The 27711-nt window shown below is 59.3% G+C and overlaps 1 protein-coding gene across 9 annotated transcripts in view; it reads right to left on the bottom strand.

Moving 5' to 3' along the window:
* Positions 1-18052: 18052 nt before the first annotated feature.
* TBC1D16 (TBC1 domain family member 16) overlaps positions 18053-27711 on the bottom strand; it is a 98896-nt gene continuing 89237 nt past the window's right edge. For 5 of the 9 annotated variants that reach the window (XM_063617326.1, XM_055241495.2, XM_055241496.2 and 2 more), the window contains 3 exons: positions 27402-27581; positions 24504-24650; positions 18053-23617 (listed from right to left, as the gene is read on the bottom strand). In XM_063617326.1, the coding sequence (XP_063473396.1) occupies positions 23369-23617; positions 24504-24650; positions 27402-27581 (576 nt within the window). In that variant the 3' untranslated portion in view covers positions 18053-23368. Of the gene's footprint in view, positions 23618-24503; positions 24651-26373; positions 26946-27401; positions 27582-27711 lie in introns of those variants that run through there. The other 4 variants (XM_063617328.1, XM_055241497.2, XM_063617325.1 and 1 more) reach the window with 3 other exon arrangements.

A 27711-nucleotide genomic window follows, 5' to 3' on the forward strand; every position in this document is an offset into this window, starting at 1 on the left:
GTCCCTTTCTATCCTCCTGGGGCCCTCGCAGGCAAACAGCCAGGAAGGTTGGAGCTGAGCTGGGCTGGCGGTAGTAACAGCAGCTTTCTCTCCTGCACTGGCTCCAGCAAGTCTTGCTCAGACATTGGTGGGGTGGGGAGGGTCGCCGAGGCAGGGAGGAGCCTGGCCCCTCGAGTAGAAAGGGGGTCCTCCTGGGCCCCTTGAGTAGAAAGGGGGTCCTCCTGGGCCCCTTGAGTAGAAAGGGCGCGCGAGGACCATCGAGGGTCCGAAGGGCACGGACGGGTGTGAGGGGATTCACGGGGGTGGGTGGGGTGGGAGAGGGAGCTTCCCAGCACAGCGCGGGGGCCCAAGCCCACCCTCCTAGCCACCCCTGCCCCACGAGGCCATCTGGGTTGGGGATGCCCCAGGGGGGCCTTTGCGCAAACATCTCCACTGGCAACAGCCAGTTGCTCAGCAACCCGCACGCCCCAGGCCCCTGTGCCCCGGGGAGCCCCGAGTGGGGTGGGGGTCCCCCCGTGGCTCAGCGAAACCCCTCCTGCAGCGGACAGGGGAGGGGTGCAGACGGCAAACGGAAAGCGCTCACCCACCCCAGAGCCAGCCGGGAAGTCCTTGCTGGAGCTGCTCTCTGGCGCTGGGGCACCTGGGCGGCCACGTGATGCCACCCAGGAAGGCAGGAGACCCAGGCTTCTCCCCAGGATCCTGGCAAGCCCCTTCCCTTCTGGGACAATAGAGGCGGCAAGGCCTCCCCGGCCTTCTCCAGGGGCTGGGCGAGGAGTGAGGGCCTGCAGGTGTGAGGCATCTGTTGCGGTGCAAACCAGAGGCTGGGCTGGGCTCGGCAAAACGCAGTGCCGGTGGGTGGTGGGTGACGGGGTCGTTTCAGGTGGGATCCAGGATGTTCAAAGTGACATCCAACTCTGCTGGTCCCTCTGGGGTTGGCTGGGGGCTGAGGGCAGCAGCTGGACATGCCTCTTCCTGGACCCTGGGAGCTGGTCACCCACACAGCCCAGGCTAGGAGCTGCTGGCAGTCATTGTGATTAGGGGTCACCCCATGGAGTGCCTGCATTTTAGGGAGACATTAGCCACCCTTGACACCAGCCTGATTTGGGGTTTAGTCACCACTCAAGGCCATGCATTCCAACCAAAAAGCTATAGGCGTCCCCATCTTAACCCCACTAGCACCAGACCCAGGAGTGGGGCCCATGAACTTAGCCAAGCAGCCTGTGCCAGGATCCTGGTAGAAAGGGGGTTTGGGCAGCTGCAGGGGTGAAACATGGCTTAGCTTCTCTCCTGGGAGTGGGGCAGGCTCCAGTTCAGCAGCCCACCTGAGGCACCTGCAAACACGGGTGAGCTTTTACACACGCCCAGCCCCCAGAGAAGGCAGGGGAGGCCTTGCCGCCTCTGTTGTCTCAGAAGGGAAGGGGCTTGCCAGGATCCTGGGGGAAGGAGTCTGGGTCTCCTGCCTTCCTGGGTGGCAGCATGTGGCCGCCCAGGTGCCCCAGCGCCGGAGAGCAGCTCCAGCAAGGACTTCCTGGCTGGCTCTGGGGCGGGCGAGCGTTTCCCCTTTGCCTTTACTCACCTGGGCTTCTGTGGTTTCCCAAGGGCTCTGGTGAGGAAACGGGCTTAGGCGCTGAGAGGGGGGCGCATAGGAGTGGGGGCATTTGGCCAGGGTGGCTGAGTCCCAGCGCCACCGTTCCACACCCGGAAACCTTGGCTGTGATGCTTCTCTGTGGCTTCTAACCTGGAACCCGGGAGACACCCCCCTGCCCCAGTGCCTTCTCAATGCCGACGGTGACCCAGCCCGAGCTCCCCACCTGTCAAGGTCTGAGTTGAGCTCTCAGAACCCTTGGCCTTTCCGCAGGGCTCCGAGGGCGTCTGGTGGACCCTGTGCCTGCTCTGCAGCGCCCCCTCTAGGCTTTCCCCACTCACTGGAGGCCCCAGCCTGGCTTCAGAGGGGTTCAGTGGGGCTTTACCATGTCTCAGCTGTGTGACCTTGAGCAGGTCCCTTGACCTCTCTGGGCCTTGGCTTTCTCACTCTGTGAAATGGGAACAAACAAGGCTTTGTGAGGATGAGTGTGGCTGTCGTGGCTGTGAGTGCTTATGTGATTCTCACTCCTGCCCCAGGTCCCCTCCCGCTCCTCCCTTTTGCAGTCCCGAGGTCCAGCCTAAGTCCCCCTTGCTTCTCTTGCGGGGTGTTTATTTCTCTCAGCTTCTTCCTCTCCCTACGCTCTTGCTTTGTTTTATTTCATCTCCGTCCCTCTGCCCTCCCCTTTTCGCTATCGGTTTCAATTCTCTGCTGAAACCTCTGAGGAGGCCCTGCCCGCCCCACTGCCCCGCCAGCCCTCCCCGCAGCACCCACCGTGCCCTGCTTCTCCGGGGCTTGCCCTCCTGTAGCGCAGGAGTTGGGGCTGGGGGCGGCTGTGCTGACATCACTGGCGTTTATGCACTGCTCCTTGCACAACGCAAATTTCATCCTCGTTCTCTCTGAATCAATTCACTTTTATTGCCTCAGCTGCTCAAAAGCAATTTTTCAAGAACAAAAAGGTCAGCACGTCCAAGACTAATCAATTCTCGGAGAGCTCCTGCCGCCGCCAGGGGAGCCGGGCACCAGCAGCCCCCCGCCCTTCCCGCCAGCCCCTCCCACCAGCCCCATCACTTTTATTGCTTCATGATGCCTGTCATTAGTGGTGTGTTTGAGACGCCCCACAGTGTTCTTACAACATAAAACCTGGGTGACTTGCGGTGGGGGGGTGGGGTCGGGCGCATTTATGGGCCCTCGCCGGCTCCGGACAGTAAGAGCCCAGCTGATGGATCGCCTGCCAGGGGAGCCAGCACAGCCACTTGCTTAAAAACAGACCCAGGGCTGCCTACCTCCCGGGCCCACCCCTCTCCCCCTCAACTCCCCATCACTGGCCTTGGCATCGGCCGGCTGTTATGCCTTCCAGGAATTTACCCTCAAGGCCTCCCTAGTCCCCACCACAGCCCTACCCCTCCCTGGGCGTCGCCCCCCCACTCTGCCCACCACGATGCCAGGCTCAGTCCCTCCAGCACTGTGAGGTCTACATTGCCATTCCACAGATGGGGAAACTGAAGCCCAACGCCACGGAGGTAGGAAGGGGCAGATGTAGACTTGGAAGGATTCTGTGGCCTGCTCGAGGTTCCGTGCGTGAGCCGTGCTCCGTGGAGAGCCAGGTCTGCCCTTCCAGGCTTTGCTCTCCCAGGCCCCTGGCTGCCCATGTCCCACACCATCCTGACACCTGACACTCGACACCCGTGTCAACAACAGCTACAGTGCACCACGGCCTTGGGACACCGTGCTCAGTGCTCTGCCTGGATGAGCCCTGTATCCCCATGATGACCCCACTGTGGACATTCTTATGTCCATTTTACAGATGACGAAACTGAGACGGGGGGATGCAGTGTTGTGCACAAGCCACACAGCTGGAAACGTGGGCTGGGGACTGGAACCCAATTACCTGCTTTGGCTCTATAAGCCTCTTTTTATTTTTATTTAATTTTTTTCTGAGATGGAGTGTCGCTCTGTCGCACAGGCTGGAGTGCAGTGACACGATCTCGGCTCACTGCAACCTCCGCCTCTCGGGTTCACCCCATTCTTGTGTCCCAGCCTCCCAAGAAGCTGGGATTACAGTTGTGTGTCACCACGCCTGGCTAATTTTTTGTATTTTTAGTAGAGACGGGGTTTCACCATGTTGGTCAGGCTGGTCTCAGACTCCTGACCTCAGGTGATCTGCCCACCTCTACCTCCCAAAGTGCTGGGATTACAGGCATGAGCCACTGCGCCCGGCCCTTTAATCCTCTTTTTAAAACACCTTAGGATATGATATATCCAGAATAGGCAAATCCATAGACACAGAATGCAGATCAGTGTTGCCAGGGGTTGGGGGTGAACAGGAACTGCTGAATGAGCGGGCGTTTCCTCCTGGGGTGACCAGCATGTTCTGCGACTGCAGATGATGGCTGCACCACCTTGTGAGTGTACTAAATGCCGCTGAATGGTACACTTAAAACTGGTTGATTTTATGTTATGTGAACTTCCCTTCCACACATTATTTGAGGCTGGGCACAGTGGCTCACACCTGTTTTCCCAACGCTTTTGGAGGCCGAGATGAGTGGATCATCTGAGGTCAGGAGTTCGAGACCAACATGGTAAAACCCCGTCTCTACTAAAAATACAAAAAAAATAGCTGGGTGTGGTGGCGCATGCCTGTAATCCCAGCTACTCAGGAGGCTGAGGCAGGATAATCGCTTGAATCTGGGAGGCAGAGGTTGCAGTGAGCCTAGATCATGGCATTGTACTCCTGCCTGGGCGACAGAGCAAGACTCCGCCTCAAAAATAAAAAATAAGTTATTTGGAAAAAAAACCAGCTTAGGTTTTTCTGCCACCTGTTTGGCAAGTGTCTGGGTGTCCCCACAGGCCGTCTTCAGCTGTTCTCCTGATGCGGTCTGTGTGCTAGCAGGAGAGACGTCCAGACATCCTCTGCCCAGCAGGAGCGTCCGTCACCTCTCCCGGGAAGCCTTCCTGGCTGTCCCCACTGGCTCTGAAGGCTCCACCTCTCAAACACCATGTCTTCTTTGGTGTTTGGGGCACAGGCTGTTCTTGGCCAGGCCACAGCCTCATCATGCATGGCTCTGCCTGGTGGCTCACGGGCTCTGTCCACAACACCGGGGGACAGGTGCTCTTGTCTGTCCCAGGAGTCAGGATGAGACGTGCATGCATGTATTGCCAGCTTCTCCTGGGATCCTGGGTGCTTCCTCAGCCCTTGGCCCTCCCTTGGCCTGAGCTCCCCACCTCTCTGGCACCCACGACTGGTGGAAAAGGAAAGCCCTGTCGTTCTGAGTTGAGATCTCAGAATCCTTGGCCTTTCTGCAGGGCCTCCAAAGGTGTCTGGTGGACCCTGCGCCTGCTCTGCAGCGCCCCCTCCAGGCCTTCTTGCACGGGACAGTGACAGGGAGTTCTGTCTCAGAGCGAGTCCAGCAGAGACTCCATGGAGCGCAAGGTTGCCTGCCCTGCCTATGAAAGAACAAGCCTTGTCCTGTTTCCTTCCCAGACCCCCCACCCAGTGGCCTCTGAATGTCCCCAATGTGGGCCCCTCCCTGGCTGCCCCTCTTGCTCTCCAAGTCCGAGCCCACCCAGAGCCCAAGCCCTCGGAGGCCCCTGTCACCTGGGAAGATGACATTGGGGCAGGGGTCTCTTCTGATGTGTGTGTTTTGTCTTGTGGGCCTTGGGGTGCCCCTGCCGCTGATAAGAAGGGGTTTCAGAGCAGAAATAAAGTCTCCGACAGGTAAGCCTCTGTGGCACATGGCCCCTTGAGCCAGCCACACAGCTGGGTTCAGCCCCTGCCAGAACACTTGACCAGGCCCCTTCCCCTCTCCGAGCTGTGATCATGCTGGGAAGACTGAATGGGATGCAGCCGGTGAAAACGCCTGGAAGAGAGTAAACGCCATTTTCTCTAAGCATATTTATTTATTTAACAACAGTGACGACCATTTGTGAGCCATCTCTCTGTCTTAGGCATGGTGCTACATGCCAATGAAACCTGCTCCCATTGAACCCTGGCCAGCCAGTGAAGAAAGGGTTGGGCCTGGGAGGTGCCACTTTACAGATAGGGGCACCAAGGGGCAGGGTGGCAGGAGACCTACCGGACGTTCCCCACGAAGTGGCAGTCCCAGCGTCCACGCCCAGCAGGCACCACACTGGCCCGAGGCCTCCCTGCCAGCACGCCTGGCTTCCCCGCCTCGGAACTTGATCTGCTCCCTCTTCCGGACACTAGGCCTCCTGCCAAGTCCTGGGCTGGGCAGCAACTGCTGAACATTCTAAGAAATCCTTCCCAGGGCTTTCTCAGGAGCCTGGGTGGGGCAGGAAGTCCCCAGGGGCTGAGGGGACCGTGTCAGCAGGTGGCACCCAGAGCAGCGCTCTCCTGGGGCCCAGGCTGTTCGGCCAGAGGCAGGACTGTGAGACCTAGCGTAGGGCCTCCTGCCAGTGGCCGGCACCTCCTTGTGGGGCTGGGGGTTCCCCCAGCAGGTTGGGCTCCCCACCTGACACACTCACAGACCTTGTGCCTTGGAGAGCCAGGGTTCCCGGGGCCACATAGCTATGCCGCCCAGGGGCTGGGCCTGTCCCAGCTCTGGTCCCCCAGCCCCAGGTCCTGGACGCTGGCTCTGCACAGCAGCAGGTGGCCTCCGGAGGAAACAGTGTGATGAGCTGCCGCTACATCGCACTCAGATGAGTCTGTGCCGGCTCAACCTGCTGCCGAGTCCTACCGGCCAGGCACGGGCAGGGAGTGAAAATTATCTACCTATTTTATTTCTTAATAACTGAACAAAAATAAACATTGGTGGTCTGACAAATAACTACATATTTTCAAACCCAGCCAGTCCAGGGGATGCTGTTTCCAGGCGCGTTATGCAACATGACGCCGCCGAGTTGCTCTGAGATGTCCCTTGGCTGTCTCGCGGGTTGTCTCCAAGTTCCCTCCCACCTCTACCCTCCTTTGCCACCCTCTCCCCAGCCCCCACTACCCTTTCATGCTTCTAAATTCAAGGGCCACACTGTCCCCTGAACAGACCAATCACAATGAGATCCATTATAGTTCCAAAGATACCACAAAAAAAAAAGGTGGGGGGTGTCCAGGAATGCAGCCGCGCCCCGGAGAGCAGTACAATCAGCTATTGTTGTGCTAGAAGTTTCTCTGTGATAAGAAGGGAATCTAGAAATGCCGCCTTCTGAACTGATTGCAAAACAGAATAGAAAGTTCAAGGCCCCGAGATAGCTAAGCTGGCAGCCCCTCCAGAGCAGCCCCAGGCCACACAGCTGGGCTTTCGGGCTGGCCAGCCCCTGTCCTTGCATGCATCTGCACAGGGCTCCTTGGAAGGGGGCCTGGCTCCATGTCCCCCACCTCACCCCCTCCCCATCTGGGCCTGGGACGGCTGAGCTGGCTTCCTGCACCGAGAGGACCCTCTGGCCTCCTTCCTGAAGCAGCTGCCCTTCCCAGAGGGCCTCCTGGGGAACAGACACCCGCGTTGTCTGCTTTAATGATACTGGTTCTCCCACAGACACTGCCTGCCCACCCCGCACAGAGGGCATGACTGTCCTTCCCTTGCCCAGGCAGGGATGCGGTAGCACAGAGATGGGGGCCGATGGCTAGGACCTGAACTCCGAGCTGTGGGCCCCAGGTTTTTCATCCGCTTAGGCCCCTCCCCACTTCCCAGATGTCCCCTGGGGTGTCCGGTTTGCTGGAAGGGCCGCCACTGGCCTTGAGCCTCCAGTGTCATTTCCGGGCGCTGATGCGTGCACTGGCTCTGACTGTATCATTGGGACCCAGGCCAGGTTACGCTGGGGCCTGCACTGCTCCCTCCCTGCGACGTTTGGGGTCCTCCTCGAAGCCACCCTTCCCCTGGCATCTAGGTGTCCAGGCCCTGAGCTTGGCCAGTCTTTCCCTGGGACACCTGTCCTTGAGCTGTCATCCTCTCTTGATAGCAACCTAGAAGGTAGAAGGTGACGATGCTGGAATGGGAGAGGCATAGAGAATCGGTCCTGACTTTGAGTGTGGACTCTGGGCCAGGCTCCCCTAGTTTGAATCCAGCTGGTCTCTAAGCAGCTGTGTGACCTCAAGCAGGTGACTTAACCTCTCTGTGCTTTGGTTTCCTAATCTAAAGAATGGGGGTAATAGTAGCCCTGTCCCACGTGGCCATCGTGAGGAATGGCTGAGAGTGTTCGGTAGGTGCCCACAAAGCCTGAGCTTCAGCCCAAGCCCCTCGCTGTGTAGACTCAGCACTGGGGCGCAGAATCTCAGACCCCCGTTAATCTGAATCTAGTACTCTTGCCATCCCGGGGGTCACTTTTCAGAACCGCTGGCGAGTCTGCTCCTCCCTCCACCAGCACTAGCAGCCACCCGGGGGCCCTGGCCAGGTTCCCGGCCCTTCCCCAGCAGTGCCAGCCACTCACTGGGAGCTGGCGGCCACTGGTATTCCCAGGGCGGAAGGCATCGGATGCCACAGCCACAGGCAAGAGGAACCCTGAACCTTGGAGCTTCCTGATGAGCTGCCGGTGGGGCTGTGGGGGCAGGGAGGGCACTGCCGGTCAAGCCCCTGCCACTTCCCAGCCTCCCAGCGTAGAGCCCCCGTGCCCCTTCCCACGCTTGGTGGCTCCTGGCTAGTAGCCCCTGCCCTTCATGCGTCCTCAGGTCTCTCCCCAGAATGGAGGCCTTGGCCCAGCATCCCACCCCTGCCAGGGAAGTGAGACCTTCCCAAGGCAGCGGCCCTCATCCACAGGTCCCCTCACCCCTCCAGGGGCTCTGGGGACCTTCCTCCCCTGCTACCCCCTCTCCCAGAGCAGGAAGGCCACCTCCACCACAGTCACTATGCCTCAGGCCCTGTCCCTCAGCTGAAAATAAACCAAGGAAACATTCGAATCCTACCTGGGAGAGCCCTACTTGCTGCCTGGCCCCAGGTCACATCCAGCAGACACCGGTAAACGCTGCCGGGGGCGTCTGCTTCCAGGGCCCTCCCCCCTAGGCCCAAGCAGTATACACAGGGGCTCAGGAACTGGGGCCACCTGGGGACAGGAGACCTGAGTGTCACAGCAGCCTCTGTGGGTGGGCAGGCCTGGGACTCCCTCCCTGACTGAGGCAGGCTGGACGCAGGTTTGCAGCGACCCGAGGCTGTGGCCAGGCCTGGGCGGCCTTCCCAGCCTGGGATGCCCATTCTCTCGCCCCTCTGTGTTCACGGCCCCCAGCCAGGGCAGGGCCCTCTCCCCAACCTCTGGTCCAGTTTGACGCTGAGCCACAGTCAGGCTGAGTGAGCAGAGCACGTCCCCAAATTCTGTGCCTCCATTTGCTCATCCGTGCAATGGTCCAGGGACTGCTGTCCCACAGGGTGCCATCAGGGCTGGAGAAGACAGAGACAGCTGGGCCAGTGCTGCCATCCCAACCCCTGGCCTCCAGCTCTCACACCTGCTGGGGGGCAGTCACCCGAGCCCCTGGCGGGTGAGGCCAGATGTGGGGCTGTGTGTGACTGGGGTTTCTGTGGGGCAGCAGTGATGGGGACACTCAAGTCAGATGCAGCTGTGTCCACTGAGCTGATGGCCACCAAGCAGGGCTCGGGCCGGGCACGGTGGCTCACGCCTGTAATCCCAGCACTTTGGGAGGCCGAGGCGGGCAGATCACGAGATCAGGAGATCGAGACCATCCTGGCTAATACAGTGAAACCCCGTCTCTAAGAATACAAAAAATTAGCCAGGCGTGGTGGTGGGTGCCTATAGTCTCAGCTACTCGGGAGGCTGAGGCAGGAGAATGGCGTGAACTGGAGAGGCGGAGCTTGCAGTGAGCCGAGATCGCGCCACTGCACTCCAGCCTGGGCGACAAAGCGAGACTCCATTTCAAAAAAAAAAAAAAAAGCGGGGCTCAGCACGCAGGGCAGACCCTGATCTTGAGGCCACATCGTGAGGGTCTCCAACAGGCGGGCCCACGGGAAGTACTTTCTGTGTTTGGCCCTTCATGCTTTGCCTCTGGTTCCTGAAATGGGCACTGGAGGTGGCCACAGTTACTGTCCACATTTCACAGGTGAGCAAAGTGAGGCTTAGTGAAGCGAAGTTACTTGTCCAAGGTCACACAGCAAGAGAGGGGCCTCAGTCAGAGCTAAACGGCCCGTGGTGCACAGGCAGAGGGTGCCATAGGCGACCAGGGCCTTCTCAAACCCGGCTGTGAGCAGAAACTTCTCCTGCCCCCCGGGCCCACCGTGGTGACCTGCGGAGCACCTCCATGTGCCGAGATCGCTTGTCAGCCCATCAGCACTTGTCACGGCCACTTTTATGGTCTGTGTACTCTCATGTGTCTGTATTCGTGCGACGTTCCTTCATTCAGGCAATATTTGCTAAGCATCCAGGAGGCCCCTGTTTATTCATTTATCATCCAGCAAACATCACGAGGCGGCTGCCGGCTGGGGCCGGGCTGGGTGCGGGCTCCCGGGTGGGGGTGGGCATCACAGGGGCACTCCGTGGCGGATGTGGGGAGGGTCGTGATGGGAAGGACCAGGGTGTGCTAGGTGTGCACAGAGATGCTGGGGTGCAGGAGCAGGTGTCTCTCTGAGCACGTGGCCCTGAAGCTGAGGGCTGTGGGTGCACTAATATGGGGGAGAGGTCAACTTCGTTTCACTGGAGCCCCCAAAGTTTCTGGCAGGGATAACCAGGATCCTAGTGGCTGACACTAAGTGCAGGGAGGTCACAGGATGTGCTGGAACCAGGAGTTCAGGGTTCAAGCCCAGGCCTTTCTCCTCATATTGAACAGGCCTCTCCTGGGGCCATGGGGTGCCCTTGATCCAAAGCCTCCAACGAGGGACGTCTCATGGTGTGTGGGGACGGGCCTTTGCCATAGCAGCCCACGCAAGGCCTTGGGGCCAGAGCCAGCCTCGCAGGGACCCTCCCTGCACTATTCTTCACGTACACCATGGAGGACAAGAGGAAGGGACACCCCTGGCCTGGCCCTGTGGTGACAGTTCCCTGTGCATTGACCCCCAGGGGTGTTGTGATCTAGGTGTGGCCATGAGATGAGGGGGAGGGAGACACTTTCCTGATGGGGCGGTGGGCAGGTCTGGCAGGCAGGGTTAGGTGGGGTCCTGGAAGAGGCTGTCCTGGCCCAGAGGCTGCCAGGCCTGGCCTGGGGCTGGCTTCTCTTCCAGGGAAGGTGTGAGGCCTCTTGTGGCTCAACACTTTGGAAAGTCAGGCAAGTTCTAAGCTTACAGGTGCATGAAGGTTCCATGTCTGTGGTTTCAAGAATATAAAAGTGGGGGTGGGAGGCCCTGGGAGGTGGTCCTGTGTGGGGGCAGCCAGGTAGGGGGCGTGGGATGGGGAATGAGGTGGGGGATGGAGTAAGATGTGGGAGAAGTGAAGTGGGGGTGAAATGGAGAAGTGGGAGTGGGAGGGGAGGAAGGGGCAGGCACTGGGAAGTTGGCCCTTGTGGCCCTGATCCATCTGTGACAGCTTCCGCTCCTATCTGTCCACATGGACAAGAACAAGTATCCCCTTCCCCAGCCTGCTCTCTCTGAAAAAACATCCTCTTCCTATTTAGTATGCAACAGGTGCCCAATGTGTGCTCCTACCATTCTCCAGGAAAGGAGAGAGCTAAGCAGGACACAGCCCAGAGCTCAGCACTCCCCTAGCCTCCCACCCTCACCTCCCAAGGCAAGGGCCGAACCCACAGGTCTGGCTGAGGACCCCCACCAGCCTCCCCCACCATGGATGGAGGTGGCATGTCTGGAGGCCCAGAGGGGGCAGACATGATGTCCAAGGTCACACAGTGAGTCCAGACCACATGGCCTGCTCCTCATGCCCTGGAGAAAGAAAGGGCAACCCAAAGCAGGGAGGGTCATGCCCCACCTGGAGTGGGTCTTGATGACGTTGACGTCCCCTTCCCACCTTGAGATATTTAACAATTCTTCCGGGTTTTCCCCAAGAGGCTTGTTCACACAGGCGGGCCATCTGATGAACTGCCCCTGGGGGGTTTCTCCTGCAGCCACCTGGGAGGGGCGTGGCACTGGACAGGGAGGTCCCTTTACCCCACACAAGAAGGAAGAGCCGAGTAACCCACCCTGGAGGGCAGTCCCTCCACCGAGAGCTGGGGCCCAGGTCTGGGCGAGGAGCTGGAGTCAGGCTGTGGGAGCACGGAGCCCAGCATCTGCGCCCGTCCCACAGACTGCCTGTCTCCTGGTCTCCTCCTGCTCCAGCTTGGCCGAGCCAAGCTGCCGAAGGCCAAAGAGCACCAAGAACTCATAAGAGTGACCCAAATAAACCCTCTTTTCAAGAAAAACAGGCCCTGCAAGCCTGTGAGTCCCCATGACAAGGGATCCATCAGGCAGACAGACTGGGTTTCGGTTCGGTTTGTGAGGACTCTGTCCAACTCCACCAGCAGCTCCCAGCCTGCTGGGCCCTGGCCCTGGTGGTCGCCGCTGTGGCTTCCTGCACCCCCGCCCCGTAGAGAGCTGCAGGGAGCCCGGGGTGCTGCTGCTCTTCTGAGGCGGGAGGGTCTCCTGCCTTTGCTCAGGTTTTATAGAGGGAGGGTCGGCTGGACAGGGACAGACAGGGGCTGGCGGCTGAGGGTGAGGGTGGAGGGAGTGGTGCGGTGTCCCGGCTACAGGCGGGCTCCAGGGCTGGGCTGGGTGACGGCTTGGGCAGGGTGGGTGGAAGGCTCAGAGGGGGCTGGGGCCGGGGCCTGGTGGGTCCTTCGCTGCCCTGGTTGGGGGTGGGGTGGGTCACTGCAGGGAATTACAGCAAGTGGGAGGCTCCAGGAGATGGGGAGTTTCCTCCCACTTTTGGGACTCTCTGAGGCTCGGCCTGCTCTCACGCGTTCTCCAGCCCCCTCGTCACCGCCACCAGGTTACCACCTTTACCCGAAGCACACCTGACGTGGCTGGATGACTGGGCCCGGGGGCTGCGGCCCCTTCTAGCACCCCGCCCCTCCCCTCTCCTCTCCTCCCCTCCTCTCCCCTCCTCTGCCCTCCTTCTGTGCCAGTCTCCAGGCCTCTCCCGTTCTGCGCGCCCCTCCTTCCCCAACTTGGGCAGAACCGCACGCAGCGGCTCGGAGGCCAGGCGTGTGCCGGGCGGGATCGCGCGCCCGCTGGGGTGAAATCAAAAGAAAAGCAACAAAGCCCCTCCGCGGAAAATGGGGTGGATGTGAGCGGCGCCGGCCTCTTCCTGCTGGAATGGGAATTAGCGGCGAGGATTATTTTGAGAACGCGAGGTCCCATTGTGCCCACATGCGCCTCCTCCTGCCCGGCTAGGTGGGGTTCGCGGCGCATGGACCCCGCCCCCAAGGCCTCAGGTGGGCCGGGGGCCCGGGAGGCCGCCGCCGCCCTCCGTCCCAGGAGAGCAGTTCCCGGTGAGAAGCCCGGGCTCTGCAGAAACCCCACAGCACTTCTGCGTCTCGGAAAACGCGGCGCCTTCATCAGGACCGCACGAAGGAGGGGGTGGGGAGGCGGGTCCAGCCTCAAGAGGAGCTGGCCGCGGTCTGGGGGGCCGTGGGAGAGGGGAGTCCTGCTTTCTGTCTAAGCCTCCCTGTGCCAAGCAGGCCCGAATCCAACCTTTGGAACTTGCTTTCTAGAAAGGACAGCACCCCAGGGGGCCCGTGCTGTGAGCATGGCAGTCTCTCAGGTCGGGGGGGAGGGTAGGGGACACTTTGGGGAAGCCACAGGGGGTCTCTAGGTATCTCTGGGATGCTTTGTGGTGGGGTGTTTCCTCTAATCAAAACCATCGTGGGCCAGATTCTGGGGAGCTGGCAGTCCTCCCCACACAAACAGACCTTGGTGTCCTGGATCAGCTTCAGGTACCTGATGGGGTGAGGGTCGGTGCAGAGGCTCAGAGGCCAGGCCAGTTTGGTGAACCATCAGCTGAATTTCAGACTCCGGGGTCCCCAGCCCCTGCAGAGACACTGGGACTGTTTTGAGGCTGCCCTGAAGGCTCCAGAGGGTGGAGGGGAAGGGCACGGTGCTTTTGCTAACACTCTCACGTCCCCTGGGAGCGGGTAGGTGGCCACCCTGAGGCCACTGCATGGGGGAAGGAACAGAGAGAGGTGGGGAGGGGGAGGCAGAAGGGAAGCTGCAACCAGCTCCTGCGGGGCAGGGGGGTCGGGGAGGGGGTTGTCCCTGCTGTGGGCACCTGGAGCGACACCTGTGGGGGCAGCTCCTCATCTGACCTGCACTAACCACTAATCTGAAGTCAGCTCCTGGGACTCGCCCACCCTGAAAGACCCCATCCTCAACCCCATCAATAGCTCTGGTTGCATTTCCGGCAAAATCTGGAAGAGCTTGGTTCTTTGTCTAACCCTCCCAGGAAACAAACAGTTCACCTCCCCTGTAATGTCCTCATCCCCCTGCCTGGGTCCCAACACCCTCCCCACCCCCCACCCGACTCCATCTTAGGCTGGCTGCCTCTGACCCTAAAAGTCCAATTCTGTTTGTCTGCCGGGTTGGGGAACTCATCTGTGTGCCCCACACAGAGAACCGGGGGAAACTCCCATCTACGTGAATCATGGGACAGAACCTGGGATTTATCCAACAACCAAGAGGGCGCCTGGGCTTTGAAGAAAGGCAGCACTTGCCCAGAGGAGACTGTTTCAGGAGCTAGACCCCACCCTGCTCTTGGGGTGGGTGGTGGCATTTCCTGGGGGCACCTGGGCTCTTGCCTAGTGGTCTGGGGTCCCTGGTACTTTATTTCTAAAGTTGTCCACATCAGCAGGAGGTGGGTGGAATAGACGGTGGAGGCCAGGTACCTGGAAACTGCTCCAGGGGCTGTGGTGGGAGGGTGACCCAGGTGCCACCCACCTGAGATGTGGTCATGGTTGGTTTTGTCTGAGCTGGTTGTTTGCTTGCAGAGAGGGAACCCAAAGGTCACACCAGAAAGCAGGCTTCCAGTGCAGCGAAGGCGAGGGCTGGAAAGCCTCGCCCACCCCCACACCCACCTCTGCACTTGTGTAGTCCTCACAGGTGCTCTACATCCTGGGCCAGAAGGAGAGGCCCCTTCAGCAGCGCTCTATCAACAAAGAGGAAGGCCCCCACCAAGAGCACACACTCAGAACCCCAGAGTTCTAGGAGGCAGAATGGATGGCACCAAGAGGTCAGCAGTCTACAGTGGGTCTCCCAGAGCCCGCCCCGTGGCAGCACCTCACGTGACCACTGGCGCCTTTGCCCAGGTTCTCCACACTGGAAAAGTGGAGAATGGCTAGATGGTGCCCTCTCCATTAATCCACAAACCTTGGTGACATTTATTATCCTTCAGTCTTTATTTTAAACAAGGCCCCTGTCCTTTACCCTCCCAAAGTACTTTTGGACATTTTCCTTCTGCCCAGAATCCTCTGCCTGGTCCCCTGTAGCTAGTGTCCAGACACTGGTCACAGGCCTCCACTGAGCCCAGTTAGAGCACTGCCCACCCATCTCAGGAGGACTTCTTGGCCCTTGACCATTGCCATACTCTACTGTTAGATTTTAAAACTGCTAGACCATGTGCCAATTCACACTGACTTGTAGCCACTAGGACCCTCAGTGTCTTTTTCCATTGTGTTTGTTCATGGCCAGGAATCAACGAACTTTGGACAATCAGTAGACTTTGGGTGTGGTCTTGGTGAAGTCTTCCCACTTTGTTGACTTGCATGTGCCCCTCTTTGTTGAGGGGGTTTTGAAGCAACTTCTGCATCGTGGGGAGCTGGCTGCTGTGCCCAGCCTGAGGCCCTGTACCCCTTTTGCACCATCCTAATTTCAACATCCAGATGTCAATTCAGAAAATTACTATATCATTCTCTGCAATGACTCAAAACAAAATCCCCTCTTTTGTCTCACGTTGAAAAGCTGATGACATCGGACCTATCAAGTCAGACTTATTTTCCTAGTCAGAGACTGAATGGCATATTTTCAAAGCACTTCGTCTAAATTGCATGGCACATACCCCAGGAGCCCAAAGATCTGGTTCTTCTCCTGAGATGCAAAGAGGAGGCCCACAGGTGGCGGAGTGGGGAAGGAGGAGGAGCCACCACTTCTGAAGCATCAGAACATCAAAGTCTAAGTTTTCCACGAGGTCAGCAGCAGGTGTCTCCTGGTCTGGAGAGGGCATGGAAGTGGCCACAGGTCTGGACCTCTCTGGGTGGATGTGAGGGAGGGTGATCGAACTGGAGGAGGGGGCTGGCTTGAGACCTTCCTGTTCTATGTTGGAGGGGATACTGAGGGTCCCTCTCACTGGGACGAGGAGGGGGCACAGATGCAGGTATGCCTGGGTACCTGAGTCCCAGCCAAAGCGGCAAAGCCAGACCTCCTGGGATTCCTTGAGTTTGGACAAAGGGTGTCCCGATGACGATGAAGAGCCAGGAGCAGAGAGCCCTGCGTCTTGCCTGGGGCCCCTCGTACCTCTGGCTCATGGCCTGTCCTGGGCACGGGGAGGAAGGGAGACACCCATAATAATAACAGAGACCGCACTGGACTATGGGGGATCACAGTGGGTTTCAGTTTGATTGAGAGAAAATAAGGTAAGGGACACTTGCTCACCTGAGTCTCTGAAGTAAGAGTCACGCCTTGGAGAAGGAGGGCAGCCAAAGGCCACGCAGAGATTGGGGGTTCAAGGTTTGCCCAGCCGGCCCCAAAGGTGTGGGGGTCCACATGGCCTCACCCAGGGGCCAGCGGGGTGGCTTTGCTCATTTGAGGGTGTGCAGGGTACATATGTGTCTGTCCCGGAAATCCAAGTAGCCCCAGTGCGCTCCTGCCTTGCTTCCCTGGAGCGAGCCCATGGTACCATGGTCCTCGTGGGATGAATGCATGAATGATGTGGAAGGAGCCAGAACAGGGCTGCAGACAGGATGCTCTCTCATACAAGGACCCCAAAGAACTTCCCCTCTGGAGCCTGTGCGGCTGGTTGAGTGTAAACACTGAGTCATGCTCACTGCCCAGCTGTGTGGCAAGGGCAGTCCCTAGGCACTGAGCAGCCACCGCCAGTCCTGAGGGCTGCGGGACAACAGAGAGCCCAGCCTGCCCGATGCACGGCCCCTGAAGAGTGTGGCCCGCCAGGTGGCACGTATGTCCCCTTGGCCGGCATGGGTGACTACACAATTGTCATTTACGGGGGAAGTAGGGCACAGCAGAGGCAAACATGAGGATGATGCTGCCTGTCTAGGGCACCCAGGGAACCAGCTGCCGGACAAATTGGAAGGGACCTTCCTGGCAGGACAGGTCCAGTTGGTGGCCTGAGGTGGGGTCGTGGTGGGCCGTGTCCCCCTGCAGGGCTGACCCGTGGAGGTGGGATCATCCTTTCTGAGGAGCTGCCCTGTCCAGTCCCATTGCCTTGGAGGTGGTAACATCAGGGGCCCCTGAGCCACCAGGTTCCTCCATCTTCATTTGGCCGCCACGGCTGTTGCAGAGTCCACGGTAAGAGCCAAGGTGTGGCTTCCAAGCAGGATGGGGAAGCACCTCCCACTCCCACATGCACAAAGATTTCTTTAAACAGAGCCACCAGCCATGCCTGGTAGTGGGTGCCCTCCCTAGGCAGGCAGGGCTGGCTCTGCTCTTTCCTGGAGAAAGCCCATTGCTCCTCCTGGGGCCTGGTCCGTGGTACCTGCCCAGCCAGCCTTGGGAGGGGCACCCCTGGGCATGTGGAGAGGAGGTGATGAGGCGCTCGGGTATCTAGGCCAAGGCCAGGTAGGTGGCAGGTGAGACAGGCCCTTCAGACATGAGACCCAAGTGATGCAGATAAGAGTTACTCATGTTTCCCCCCAGCCCCGCCCCCAGGCAAAAGGAGAAAAGACACACACAGAACAACAGAAAACAGCTGGAAACCCCAAAGAGCGCTTGATGAAGAGCTGGAGCTCCCCACCCACCGTGCTCCGGGAGGACCAGGAGACCAGCTGCACAGGCCAAACTGCCTTTGCCCATCTCTCCCGACCCCTGCTGCACGGTTCCAAGGGCTTGGTGGGGGGCAGCCTGAATTTTCCGTAACTCCCACTCCTAGCAAGGTCAAATTCACCTTGTTTGCCTCCTTAAAAATTCACAAATGCAAGACTGAGGCTTTTCCTGAAACCAGAGCCCCGGCAGCCAAGGCTCAATAAAATACTGTTTGTGTTTCCAGGCACTGGGGTGGGAGCGAGGCTCCCAGCTGCTCAGAGTTAACGGGCCCTTTCCCACGTGAGACCCCGCGAGCACTCGTCAATTCTCCCATCACCCTCCATTGCTGCCTGCTGGGGGGCCCGAAGCCTGGAGCTGCTCTTCCTCCTGGCAGCCCACCCTGCAGGCCTAATGCTGTCCAACCACAGCCCAAAGGGCAAGGCCTCCCAGAGTGGGCACTTGCTGAGCCCCTGGTCAGCCTCCCAGGACCCTCAGTCCCCACAGCCCCCATCCAGCTCTCTTTTACACCTTCCCCTCCCCTATCTCTGAACATGGGAGAAGCCGGGCACACTGGAGTCTGTAGGCTACCCTTGGACTGCCACGGGGCCCTCTTTGCCTAGCACAGAAGCTGCCGTGCTTTGACCCAGCAAGTCCCACCGGACCTTCTAGAGGCACTGTACAGCGTGCATCTGTTGTCAGTACAGTTTTATTTGCTGTGGAATCCATGAGAGCCGGAAGCATCGTTGGGGCCGTGGCTAGCAGAGCTCATGGTGACCAGTCCTGGGCCTGACCAATGGGCGATTACATTTAAAAACCAAAACAAAACAAAACAAAATACCAAGAACAGATCACTTGCCATGGACATCAGTAATCTATTGGTGGAAATTTCATGAAAATTTCCCCTAAACCATAACAAAAACTGTCCTCCTTACCCCAAAAGTGCTGGAGGAAAGATGGTTGCATGACTCGATCTCTCTTTGAACTTGAAATGCTACCTTCCTATCTGGAAATGCGACGCAATATACTTAAAAAGCCAGATGGCTGCAGGCTGTTTGCACCTCTGGCTCTGCCCAGGGACACCCCTCTCCTGGTTCTAACGCCAGACCCAGGAGGCCAGAGTCCGCAGCCTGAGGGAGCTTCAAGGCCAAGGGGTAGGACCTACAGGGCCCACACCACCCTTCTGACGGAGAGCTTTGCACGTGCATTCACGCACACATGCCTGGCGGGATCGCTGAGGATGGGTCTCGTGGCAGGAGTCGGCAGAATGGGGTGCATTTTACAGAAGAGTCACAGAGAGGCTTGCCCTCGGCGGAGGACACACAGCTGGGTGGGCGTGTGGAAGGGAGTGCAGGTGTGCTGACTCTGAACCAGGGCAGAGCTCTCCGTCCTGAGCTCACCGCCCCTCACAATGCACGCAGCTGATGGCTGAGGTCAGCGGTCTCTTCCCTGAGTGGCAGGTGTGGTCCCTGGGGCTTCATAAACCATCCTCATGACAGTTTTACACTTAAGAGTCCCCACTGCAGTCCCAGGAGATGGCCTGGGCAGGCAGGCATCGTTGTTCTCATGTTACAGGCGAGGAAACTGAGGCTGAAGGAGGCAGAAGGCCACACACCTGTGGAGAGTCGCAGGCAGCAGGGGCCAGGCCCCTTCCACAGCACTGCCTCTCACCCCAGTCCCTCCCACCGACCAACCCCCAAGGGCATGCCTCTGGCTTCAGGAACCTTTGGGGGAAATTAGCTTTCTAGTTTGGGGGCAGTTCCCTCTGACTGGAGACAGGACAGAACGCTTTCACACCCAGGAATGGCCGTGCAGCCTGGCTTAGAAACAAGGGACAAAGTGGATCCTGAGGCTCATCCCCTGGGGACTCCAAGAATGGGGCAGGCCCAGCTGGGCAGCCAGTCCTGGCCCAACTGACTTAGGCTGCACCCCTGCACGTGTGTGTGTGCGCGCATGCGTGCGTGTGTGCATGTACTTGCGTGTGTGTGTGTGTGTGTGTGTGTGTGTGTGTGTTTTCCCAGGGGACCACTCCTCCTTCCTCTGAGGCAAAGTGGCCTGCAGGGGCCCCTGCAGAGCATACAGGGAGGTGCTTCCTTCCCTCTGCCCAGTGAGCCAAGGGTGGAACCCTGGCACCCCCAGCCCCCCCTCCAAGGGTGGAGCCTTGGCACCCCCAGCACCCCCTCCAAGGGGGGAGCCCTGGCACCCCCAGCCCCCCCCGCAAGGGAAAGGGGAGGCTGCACAAGGGGCAAGATTTCCTTCCCCAGAGGGCACAGCGTGGGCAGATTCCCATCATCTGGGGGCTGTGCCCCAGAGCTGTTTCTGCCAAACAAGAAGCAGACGAGGGGGCTCAGGGGGGCAGGCCTCACAGGAACGGAAGCACCACCCCACCCACTATGGTCTACAGCCCGCACCCTATTTCCTGTTGCCACCCCACCTCTATTCCCTGTGGCCTCCAAAAGAGCTGGGCAACCTCTGCCAACCACTACCCTTTAGCCCAAGGGGAGGCCTCATTCCAGAACCAGCATCTTCATCTTGTCCTGATGCCCTGCCGGCCCCTGCCGAGCTTCACGCTGGGCTGCTACGGAAAACTGAAAGGTCAGTGGGTGGAGGTCCTCTCCCTCCTGGACGTGGAAACCTCCCCCCGCCCGGCACTTTGGCTGGTCAGGAACAGTGGCTGCTCAGGGAGCTGCCCTCCCACCTTGAGACCCTCCTCCTCCCCCGCAGGGGTGGGCTGGGGCCCGCCCTCCCTCCTTCCCTCAGTACATGGTCCATGACTTGTGAGTTCTGGGTCCTCAGGGCTGAGACTTGAGTCAGAACCTTCTGGAGTACACATTTCCCCTCTGCATCTGGTGAGGACACCAGGCTCCTCGCTTCCTCCCCAGATCTCTGAGTGCTCACCCGACCACCCAACCCTGGGAGGACCTTCCAGGGCTAGCAAGCATCGAGCCTGACCACGCTGTCTCTTGGGTGCCAGCACGCCCACATCAAAGGTGCCCTCTCTTCCCAGAGGCCCTGAGCAACATCGGGGACGCTGTCAGCACAGACATTAGCAGCAGGGCCGCACCACGCGTCAACTTTTAAGTATGCGCACACACGTACGCCAGCCAATAACATTAAGTGTCATTTTAAAAAATGGGTTAAATAAGCAGCATTGCTGAGGATGGCCGTGCAGGGCTGATTATCCCCTATTTGCACGTTCTGGCGGTGGGAAGGCTAGAAGTCTAATGACTGAATTATCGCCCTAATGCCTCTCGCTGGCTGGGAATAATCCCGGGACAACAGCTGCCGCAGGGTTTTTGGCTGGTTTCCTCTAATTGCATCCAGATTAAGGGAGTTGCAGAGGGGCGGGGCTTCTCCATCCCCCCCCCCCCCCGCCCCGCCTCCCCAGCAGCATCTCCTCCACCAAGCCCTGAACACCCGGGTCACAGCTTCTGAGGTCCTGGCTGGTTCCGAGAGGTGCAGACCTCACTGGGGTCCGGGCCAGCCCATGGGGAGCGTGAGGTGCGAGCGGTGCATGGCGGGGGTGACACTTGGTGCGGAGATGCAGCTGATTGGTCTGGGTCAGGTCTTGGGATGCAGCAGGGGTGAGAAGCTGCAGGGCCAGGAGACTCAGAAGGAATGCCTTCTACTAGGACCTTCCCAAGTGAGGGGAGCCCTGGACCTGCCTATCCGCTTCCTCCCGCCCAAACACAGCAGCTCAAAGGCACGAGGTATCTAGTGAAATGCTAGGAGCGGGGATGCTATTCTCCTGGAGAGGGCGAGTGGGGAAGGAGTGCTCCAAAGCAGGCATTATTAGGACACAGACTCTCCAGAGTCCCAGTTCTTTAGCCCTCCAAATTCTCAGCCTATTGCCACCCAACTGTGCAGAGCGGACGCTAAAGGGGCAGGCCTGTCCCCCACCCCTTAATGCTGAGCCCAGCCACGTGACTTGCTGTGGCCAAGGGGAGGGCTGCAGGTGTGGTGTCCGCCAAGGCTTGGAAAGGCACTTGCTGTCTCTCCCTCCGTGCCTTTGGCTGAGCCATGGCTGGCCTGCAGGAGGGATGCAAGAGACCACAGAGCAGGGCCAGGTCCGACCTCTGCACCATGAGCATCCCCTGGGACTTAACAGCCCACTGGCCCTAAACGAACAAGCCCAGCCTAGACCAGAAGAATCACCCCGCCCAGACTGCTGACTCCTGCTCTACTTCAGTGCTGATTGTTGCAGGCCACCGAGTGTTGGCGGATTTGTTACACAGTATTGCTGTGGCAATGGATATAACTAGTTTCTAGCAGAGGGTGAGGGCAGATGCTCTAGCCACCTCCCCAGCCCAGAAAGGCAACCCTCTCTTCCCAGAAGCAACGTGGATGAGAAGCCCATCCCACTCCCACCACAGGGTCCCCCACTGCTAGACGGCAATGGTCGGTACCCCAGGATCTGGGCACTGATGGGGCTCCAGGACAGTCTCCCCTAAAGGCTCTTGGGCAGACAGACCTGGGAACTTGGAAGTACCTGCTGGACAACCTGGGTTCATGGAGAAAAGAGAAGCCGAGAAGGTGGAGGAAGCCGGTAAGTGGTGACCTCCCCTTTCCTGCTGAGAAACACTGCTTTGAAGTGGCATGGCCCAGCAGTGCCCACCCTCCAGGGAGAAAAGCTTTGAGTGGGAAGAAGGCCTCTATCGTGGTCCCCATGATGGTTCTCAGCACATCAAGGGCTTTTCTCCCCAGAAGGACGCGATGGAGGATTTCAGGAGGGATTTGGTCTCCTTGCTCAAGGAGTGGCTTTCTGTGCAAATGGCTCGACACTTCTAAGCTGGCTGGGAGCTCTCACAGCATAGATCGCATACCCTTTTCTGCCCATCTCTAAATCCCAGAAGGAGCAACTGATACACAATCTTTGGAAGAGGGAGAGTCTGCTGGGAAGACCTCATTCCCACGTAGAAGGCGGAGAGCCCTGAGTGCTGGCTCCTTCACTGTGGTCGCTCTCACGTCCCATCACCTGAGAAGCTGACTTACATATCTGAGTTCGCAGGTCCTGAAGAGAAGTGGAAGAGTCCAACTATTTCCAGGTGTCCTTGTCTTGGTTGGTCAGCTAATACACTACCACGTCCCTGGGACAAAGCAGATCATCATCAGAGGATCTTGCAAACACAAACATGCATGCACGCACGCATGCACGCACTCAGGGACACACCCACACATCGACCCATTCAAGCCCCAGCTGGTTGCTGTATGTGGTGGCGTTGACCTTAAACAACGCCAAGGAACCTCACATAGAAGACGCCCAGCAAAGAAAAAGGCATCGGATGCTTCTCCAACAGCCTGAGGTTCAGGCTCCTGGGCAGGCAGTTCCCTTCATGTACCAGGACGAAATGTTTAAATGGATAAACATTACAAGCACCAGGTCCTCAAGCCTGACTGCTCTTCCGCCTCTCTATCCCCACATCGGTTGGGCTTTTTATCTTTTTCTTTTTTTTATGGCAGATGTCTTTCCATTGGTATCCCAGCTGTGGCTGGGGAGGCTTTGGGAAGTGTGTTTGGCTCACTCCGAGAGAACGAGGTCTCATGAGGAAGCGTGTGTGGCTTGCAAAGATGCCTCCAGGCCTGGACAGGACCCCGCTCTGTTCTGCAGCCCTCGACACAGTGGGTGGGTGAGGCCTTCCTCTCCTGTCTCTGCTTTCCTCAGTGCCTGGCTGCCCGCGAGGCTGGAGCAAATCCTGGAACATGCTGAAATCCTCCAGGGCAGCCAGCAGGAGAGCCCAGCCAGCCTGCATCTCAGGTGCGGTGGCTGCACGTTCAACTGCAGCGTTTCAGGAGCTGACTTTCCTCTGGGTGGCTGTAGGTCTGACTTCTGTCACTTCTGGACTCTAATTTTGTCATTAATACGAAAAGCTTCCTCTCATGTTGCCCAAAAGCATTTTCCTTAGGTTTCTACCGTCCCCTGTCCCCTTCACGCCCAGCCCCACCCCCTCCCGTGCCCGGGGCCTCTGGGGAGGTCCCCTCAACCCCTGTCCAGCGTCGGGGGCCTGACCTATCTGCGGAAGCCGAAGCCGTCCTGCGGCGTCTTTGGGCCCTTCTTGCCTTCCCTCAGGGGCTTGGGGGAAGGCATCTCCACCGTGCCCCCGTAGGGACAGCTCTCCGAGCCTGGATGGTGGCCGGTGCACTCCACCGCGGGCATGTAGCCGCTGTCCCACATGCCTGTCCCGCATAGCTTACACAGATCATGCAGGCTGCAGGGGATGCGGGGCAGGAGGCGGAACTGGTACAGCAAACTCCTCGCCTGCAGAGAGAGGACGGGGGTGAGGAGGGGCCGGGGGACAGCCTGGCAGCCTAGGGTCCCCACGGGAGTGGCCAACGAACAGCAACAGCAGCAACGGCCTGCACCTCGGGGGCTCACTGAGTCCTGAGCTGAGGGCTCTGCCTGCATCTCCCACCATCACCAGCACCACAGGGCCCTGGGTCTTAGGTGGCTGCAGTGATGGGACCCACAAGGCACTCGGGCTGTACTCACAGGTGGCTCAAGGTGAACAAGGCCCTTGAATGGGCTTCATTCAGAAGGGTGAACAGGACCAACACCAGCACAGGGCCGGGCCGCGCCCAGCCAAGCCCACCTGTCCCTTCGGCAGCACCCCTCTCTCTTTCCCCCGCACCTTGCTCCGCCCCCCACCCCCAGCAGCCTCTCAGCTCCTGCAGGATCTGTGTCCTATGCCAGAGGGCACCACCGACCTCGGGACGCCCCCTCACTGCCCTGAGGACCACCACAGAGCTAACAGGCAGCATCTCCAGGAGGAGTCTGGGAAGTGGGGGAGGGGGCCAAAGCCCAGGGTCCCCAGTATTCTGGCCACCCTGCCCTCAGGTCCAACCTCCTTCTCAGTGTTCCTAGCTCTGGGCTATAAGCGAGGTACCCCAGGGTAGGGAACCTGTCCTGTCCGTCAGCCCTGGGGAATTCGTTCCCTCCTCAGCCAGTGAGGGAGGCTCCTATGTCAGGGCTGGCACCCCAGGAAAGTGAGGAGACAGCCAAGGTGACACAGTCAGGCCAAGACAGGTGCTGACCACGAGGCCTCAGTGGGGAGCCCCTGGTGCTACGGGTTGAGGAGGGCACGTGCTGGGGGGCCATGGTGGGGATGGGACTCTGGGGGCGGGGCCCACATCTGGGGCAGCCTCACCTTCCGGAGAACGAGCTCCCCGTTCATGTGCATGGCCAGGTTTCCGAAGTGCAGGAGCATCTGGTCCGTGGCCAGCTGCTGCTCGATGACATCATCCCCGTAGATGGCCACGATGGCCACGCAGATGAAAAGGTGGAAGTAGTCCGTCTGTGGAGGCGGGTAGAGTTCAGACACGGGCTCTCACCGAGCCCCAGGCCCTGCACTCAGGGGGACAGTGAGTGCCAGGGTGCGAGCGAGAGCTCCAGGGCGAGGTGTCTGGGCTCACAGCCCAGCCTGGGGGCCATGTGGCCCTGGGCAAGCTGCACCGCCTCTTCGGCCCTAAGTTTCCCCACCTGCACGTGGGGTCTATCCCAGTACCCTCATGCACAGGCTGCTGTGACATCCAGAGGGGACGATGCTGAGCTCAGCCCCCACGGGCTGCTGCTGCTCTCCTGGGTGGCAATGTGGGTGGTCTCCATGATGGCGTGGGGGTGGGGGTGTGCCAAGAGCACCCTTCCTCAGAAGGCCTGGCCGCGCTCATGGGGAGGACTCATTTGTAACAGTCCTGAGCAATGGTGTGTGCGGAAGTCTGGGTCAGAACTCACTCCAGCAGGTCATGGAATGCGCCTCTGGCAGCCACCCACGGGTCAGCCTGTCCTCCTGGCTCCAGGCCACACACCCCAAATCATGCCCCAGAGACGACTCTAGGGTTTGTGGCTAGAAAAGTGGGAAGATCCTAACAGAGCGGGCACAGCAGCTCACCCACGGGTTGGCTGATTAAATGAGCGCCCTGTCCTTGAGCCTCTTTTCGGGCACTTTGAGGACTCTGCAGCCCTCCCTTTAAAGACCGCCTCACAGGGCCTGCCAGCAATGCACTCTGCGCAGCAGGAAGCCCACGCCAGGTCCTGACGGCTGCATCCTGTGTGCTCTCTGGCCTGGACGCCTCAAGGCACGCCACCTTTGATGCACACGCGCTTCCGGAGGCACAGGAAGGACGGGGGCACTGGGAAGTCCATGTTTAGTCTCCTGACGTCGACCACACAAACCAGACGGAACGGTGTCCCCGGCCCAGGCTGAGCAGAGCACACCATGAGGGCAGAGGCTACAGGCGACTCCCACGCCCCAGCCTGCTCCTGGAGAGACCATGCACCAGGCTGCCCGGCTGCTTCCTCTGAACTAATCTGGGACAGTCTTGTTTTGGCTCTGACGGATCCTTTTGCAGTGATTTGAACTGTGGCTGGTGCGAGACACAGCGGACGGGTTGCAGGAAGGTGGACGCCCAGCTTCTCTGGGAGAGGAATGTGGGGAGGGAGAGGGAGGGCACGATCTCCACAGCCTGTACAGCATAGGCGGATTTCAGTTCCCAGAACAGGCAGGGAGTAGGGCCGTCCAGCCCCACCACACGCTGGCAGCGGACGGATAGCATCAAAAGCCTTTTCTCACTCAGGGGTCACTGAACAGTTAAAGGCCTCACCTGGCAGCAACCTTCCCATTCCACAGAGCTCACTCCCAGCTCATCGGCAGCCCACCCCCACCCCCACCCCATAATACTACCAATTGATCGGGGGATGGGACCGACTGTGGCTAAATCGAGCCCACAGTCTGAAAACAACAGAAACTTGCTTTGTGGACTTCCAACAAAATGTCAGCCAACAGAGATCCCACATCACGTGGGCCTCCCGCTGGAATTCCGACTAGATCTCATTACACTTGGGACATAGTAGGTGTCCATGGGAAAGGGTCCCTCTGCTGGGCCACACCCTGAGTTGACGGGTAACATCAGCCTGAACGTAAAGGAATGAGGGCGGCAAATCTGCCACTGGGAAAACGTGCAATGAGGCACGATTTTTTTCTTTGGGGGTGGTGGGAATGAAGCCTCTCAGACCATCCATGCCGTGCTTCCCTTTATTAATGGAGATCGTCCACCCTGCACGTCCACGTCCAGCAGGCTAAGCCAGGAAGGAAAACTAGACCCGGGCCAGGGGTGAGCCGATGAACGCATACAAAGGCGGCGTGTGGCACCGGCACTCCGTGGCTTCAGACTTGCTTTTATCAGACATCAGCCCCCTGCCGTGTGAGTGAGGGACAGGAGACGCTGACACAAATGTCTTCCAGCAGATGGGTGTTTGCCTCCATCTTCAGGGTTCTCTGACGGACGCTGCTGGAGCTGCCGTGGTGGATGGAGCCAGCTCCTGCAAAAGAGTCCAGCTCTCCTGGATGCGTCAATGTGAGTGTTTTTTTTTTTTTTAAAGGCTGATGGATTCAAAGAGACTTGCTTATCTTTTGACATCTCCAGCTCGTCCCTAATTTGGGCGTTAAGGCCATGTGACAGAGCCAGTGCTGTGCTCCCAGGGGAATTCGCTGAAAAGATGCTGGTGACGGTGGATGGAGAGTGGAAGTCGGTATCACTGATTGGGGCCCTCTGGAGGGGCCGACAGGCAAGTGGGATCTCAGGCCCTTTCTCTGCACAGGAGGGTAACGGGTGAGTCGGCCCTCGTGGCAGGGCGGTCCCGAGGGGGTGGGGCAGTGCTGGCTCACACTCATGGGCACCAGCATCCTGGGCTGCTGTGGCCTAGCGTAGGCCCCCGACAGTGTCACTCACACTGATTGGTTGTGACAGGAGGGAGCTCAGCCCCAGAAAGTGGTAATGAGCGCAGTCAGCGGGCAATTTGCATCGATTTCAGCGACTGGGGAGGCGAGCTGTAAGGTCTGAAGCCAGCCACGTGGGACGGGAAGGCAGTCGCCGTATGGGGGGCTAATGTGTGGCTGTGGGTTGGGGGCGGCGAGGCAGACAGGGGCAGCAGGCAGGGTGGCCACGGTGGTTCAAGGGCCATGGTCCCAACCTCCCCAGCCCTGGCCCCTGCCCTGGGTCACCTGGTAGTGAACCAAGTAGGCCTCCTGGCCCCTGCCCTGGCTCACCTGGTAGTGGGCCCAGCAGGCCTCCCAGATCCGCAGCGCCTCGGCCTCAGGGAACTCCCGCTTGAAGCACAGCAGGAGCCAGCGGTGGCAGAAGAGCATCTGCAGGCCGTCCTCCCCCAGCGAGACCAGGTGCTGGTAGAAGCGCACGTGCGTCAGCCGCAGCAGCTCCCGCAGGTACAGCTGGGGGCGAGGCCATCACGCATTAGTTAGCTCTGGTCCCATGCGGGCCTGCTGCCCAGGAAGCCCACTCCCACTGGGGCCCTTCCCTGGGCCACCCCAACCTGGAAAAGCACGCCCAGGGGCCTCTACC

Source organism: Symphalangus syndactylus, chromosome 14, assembly GCF_028878055.3.
Source record: "Symphalangus syndactylus isolate Jambi chromosome 14, NHGRI_mSymSyn1-v2.1_pri, whole genome shotgun sequence".
Taxonomy (NCBI): domain Eukaryota; kingdom Metazoa; phylum Chordata; class Mammalia; order Primates; family Hylobatidae; genus Symphalangus; species Symphalangus syndactylus.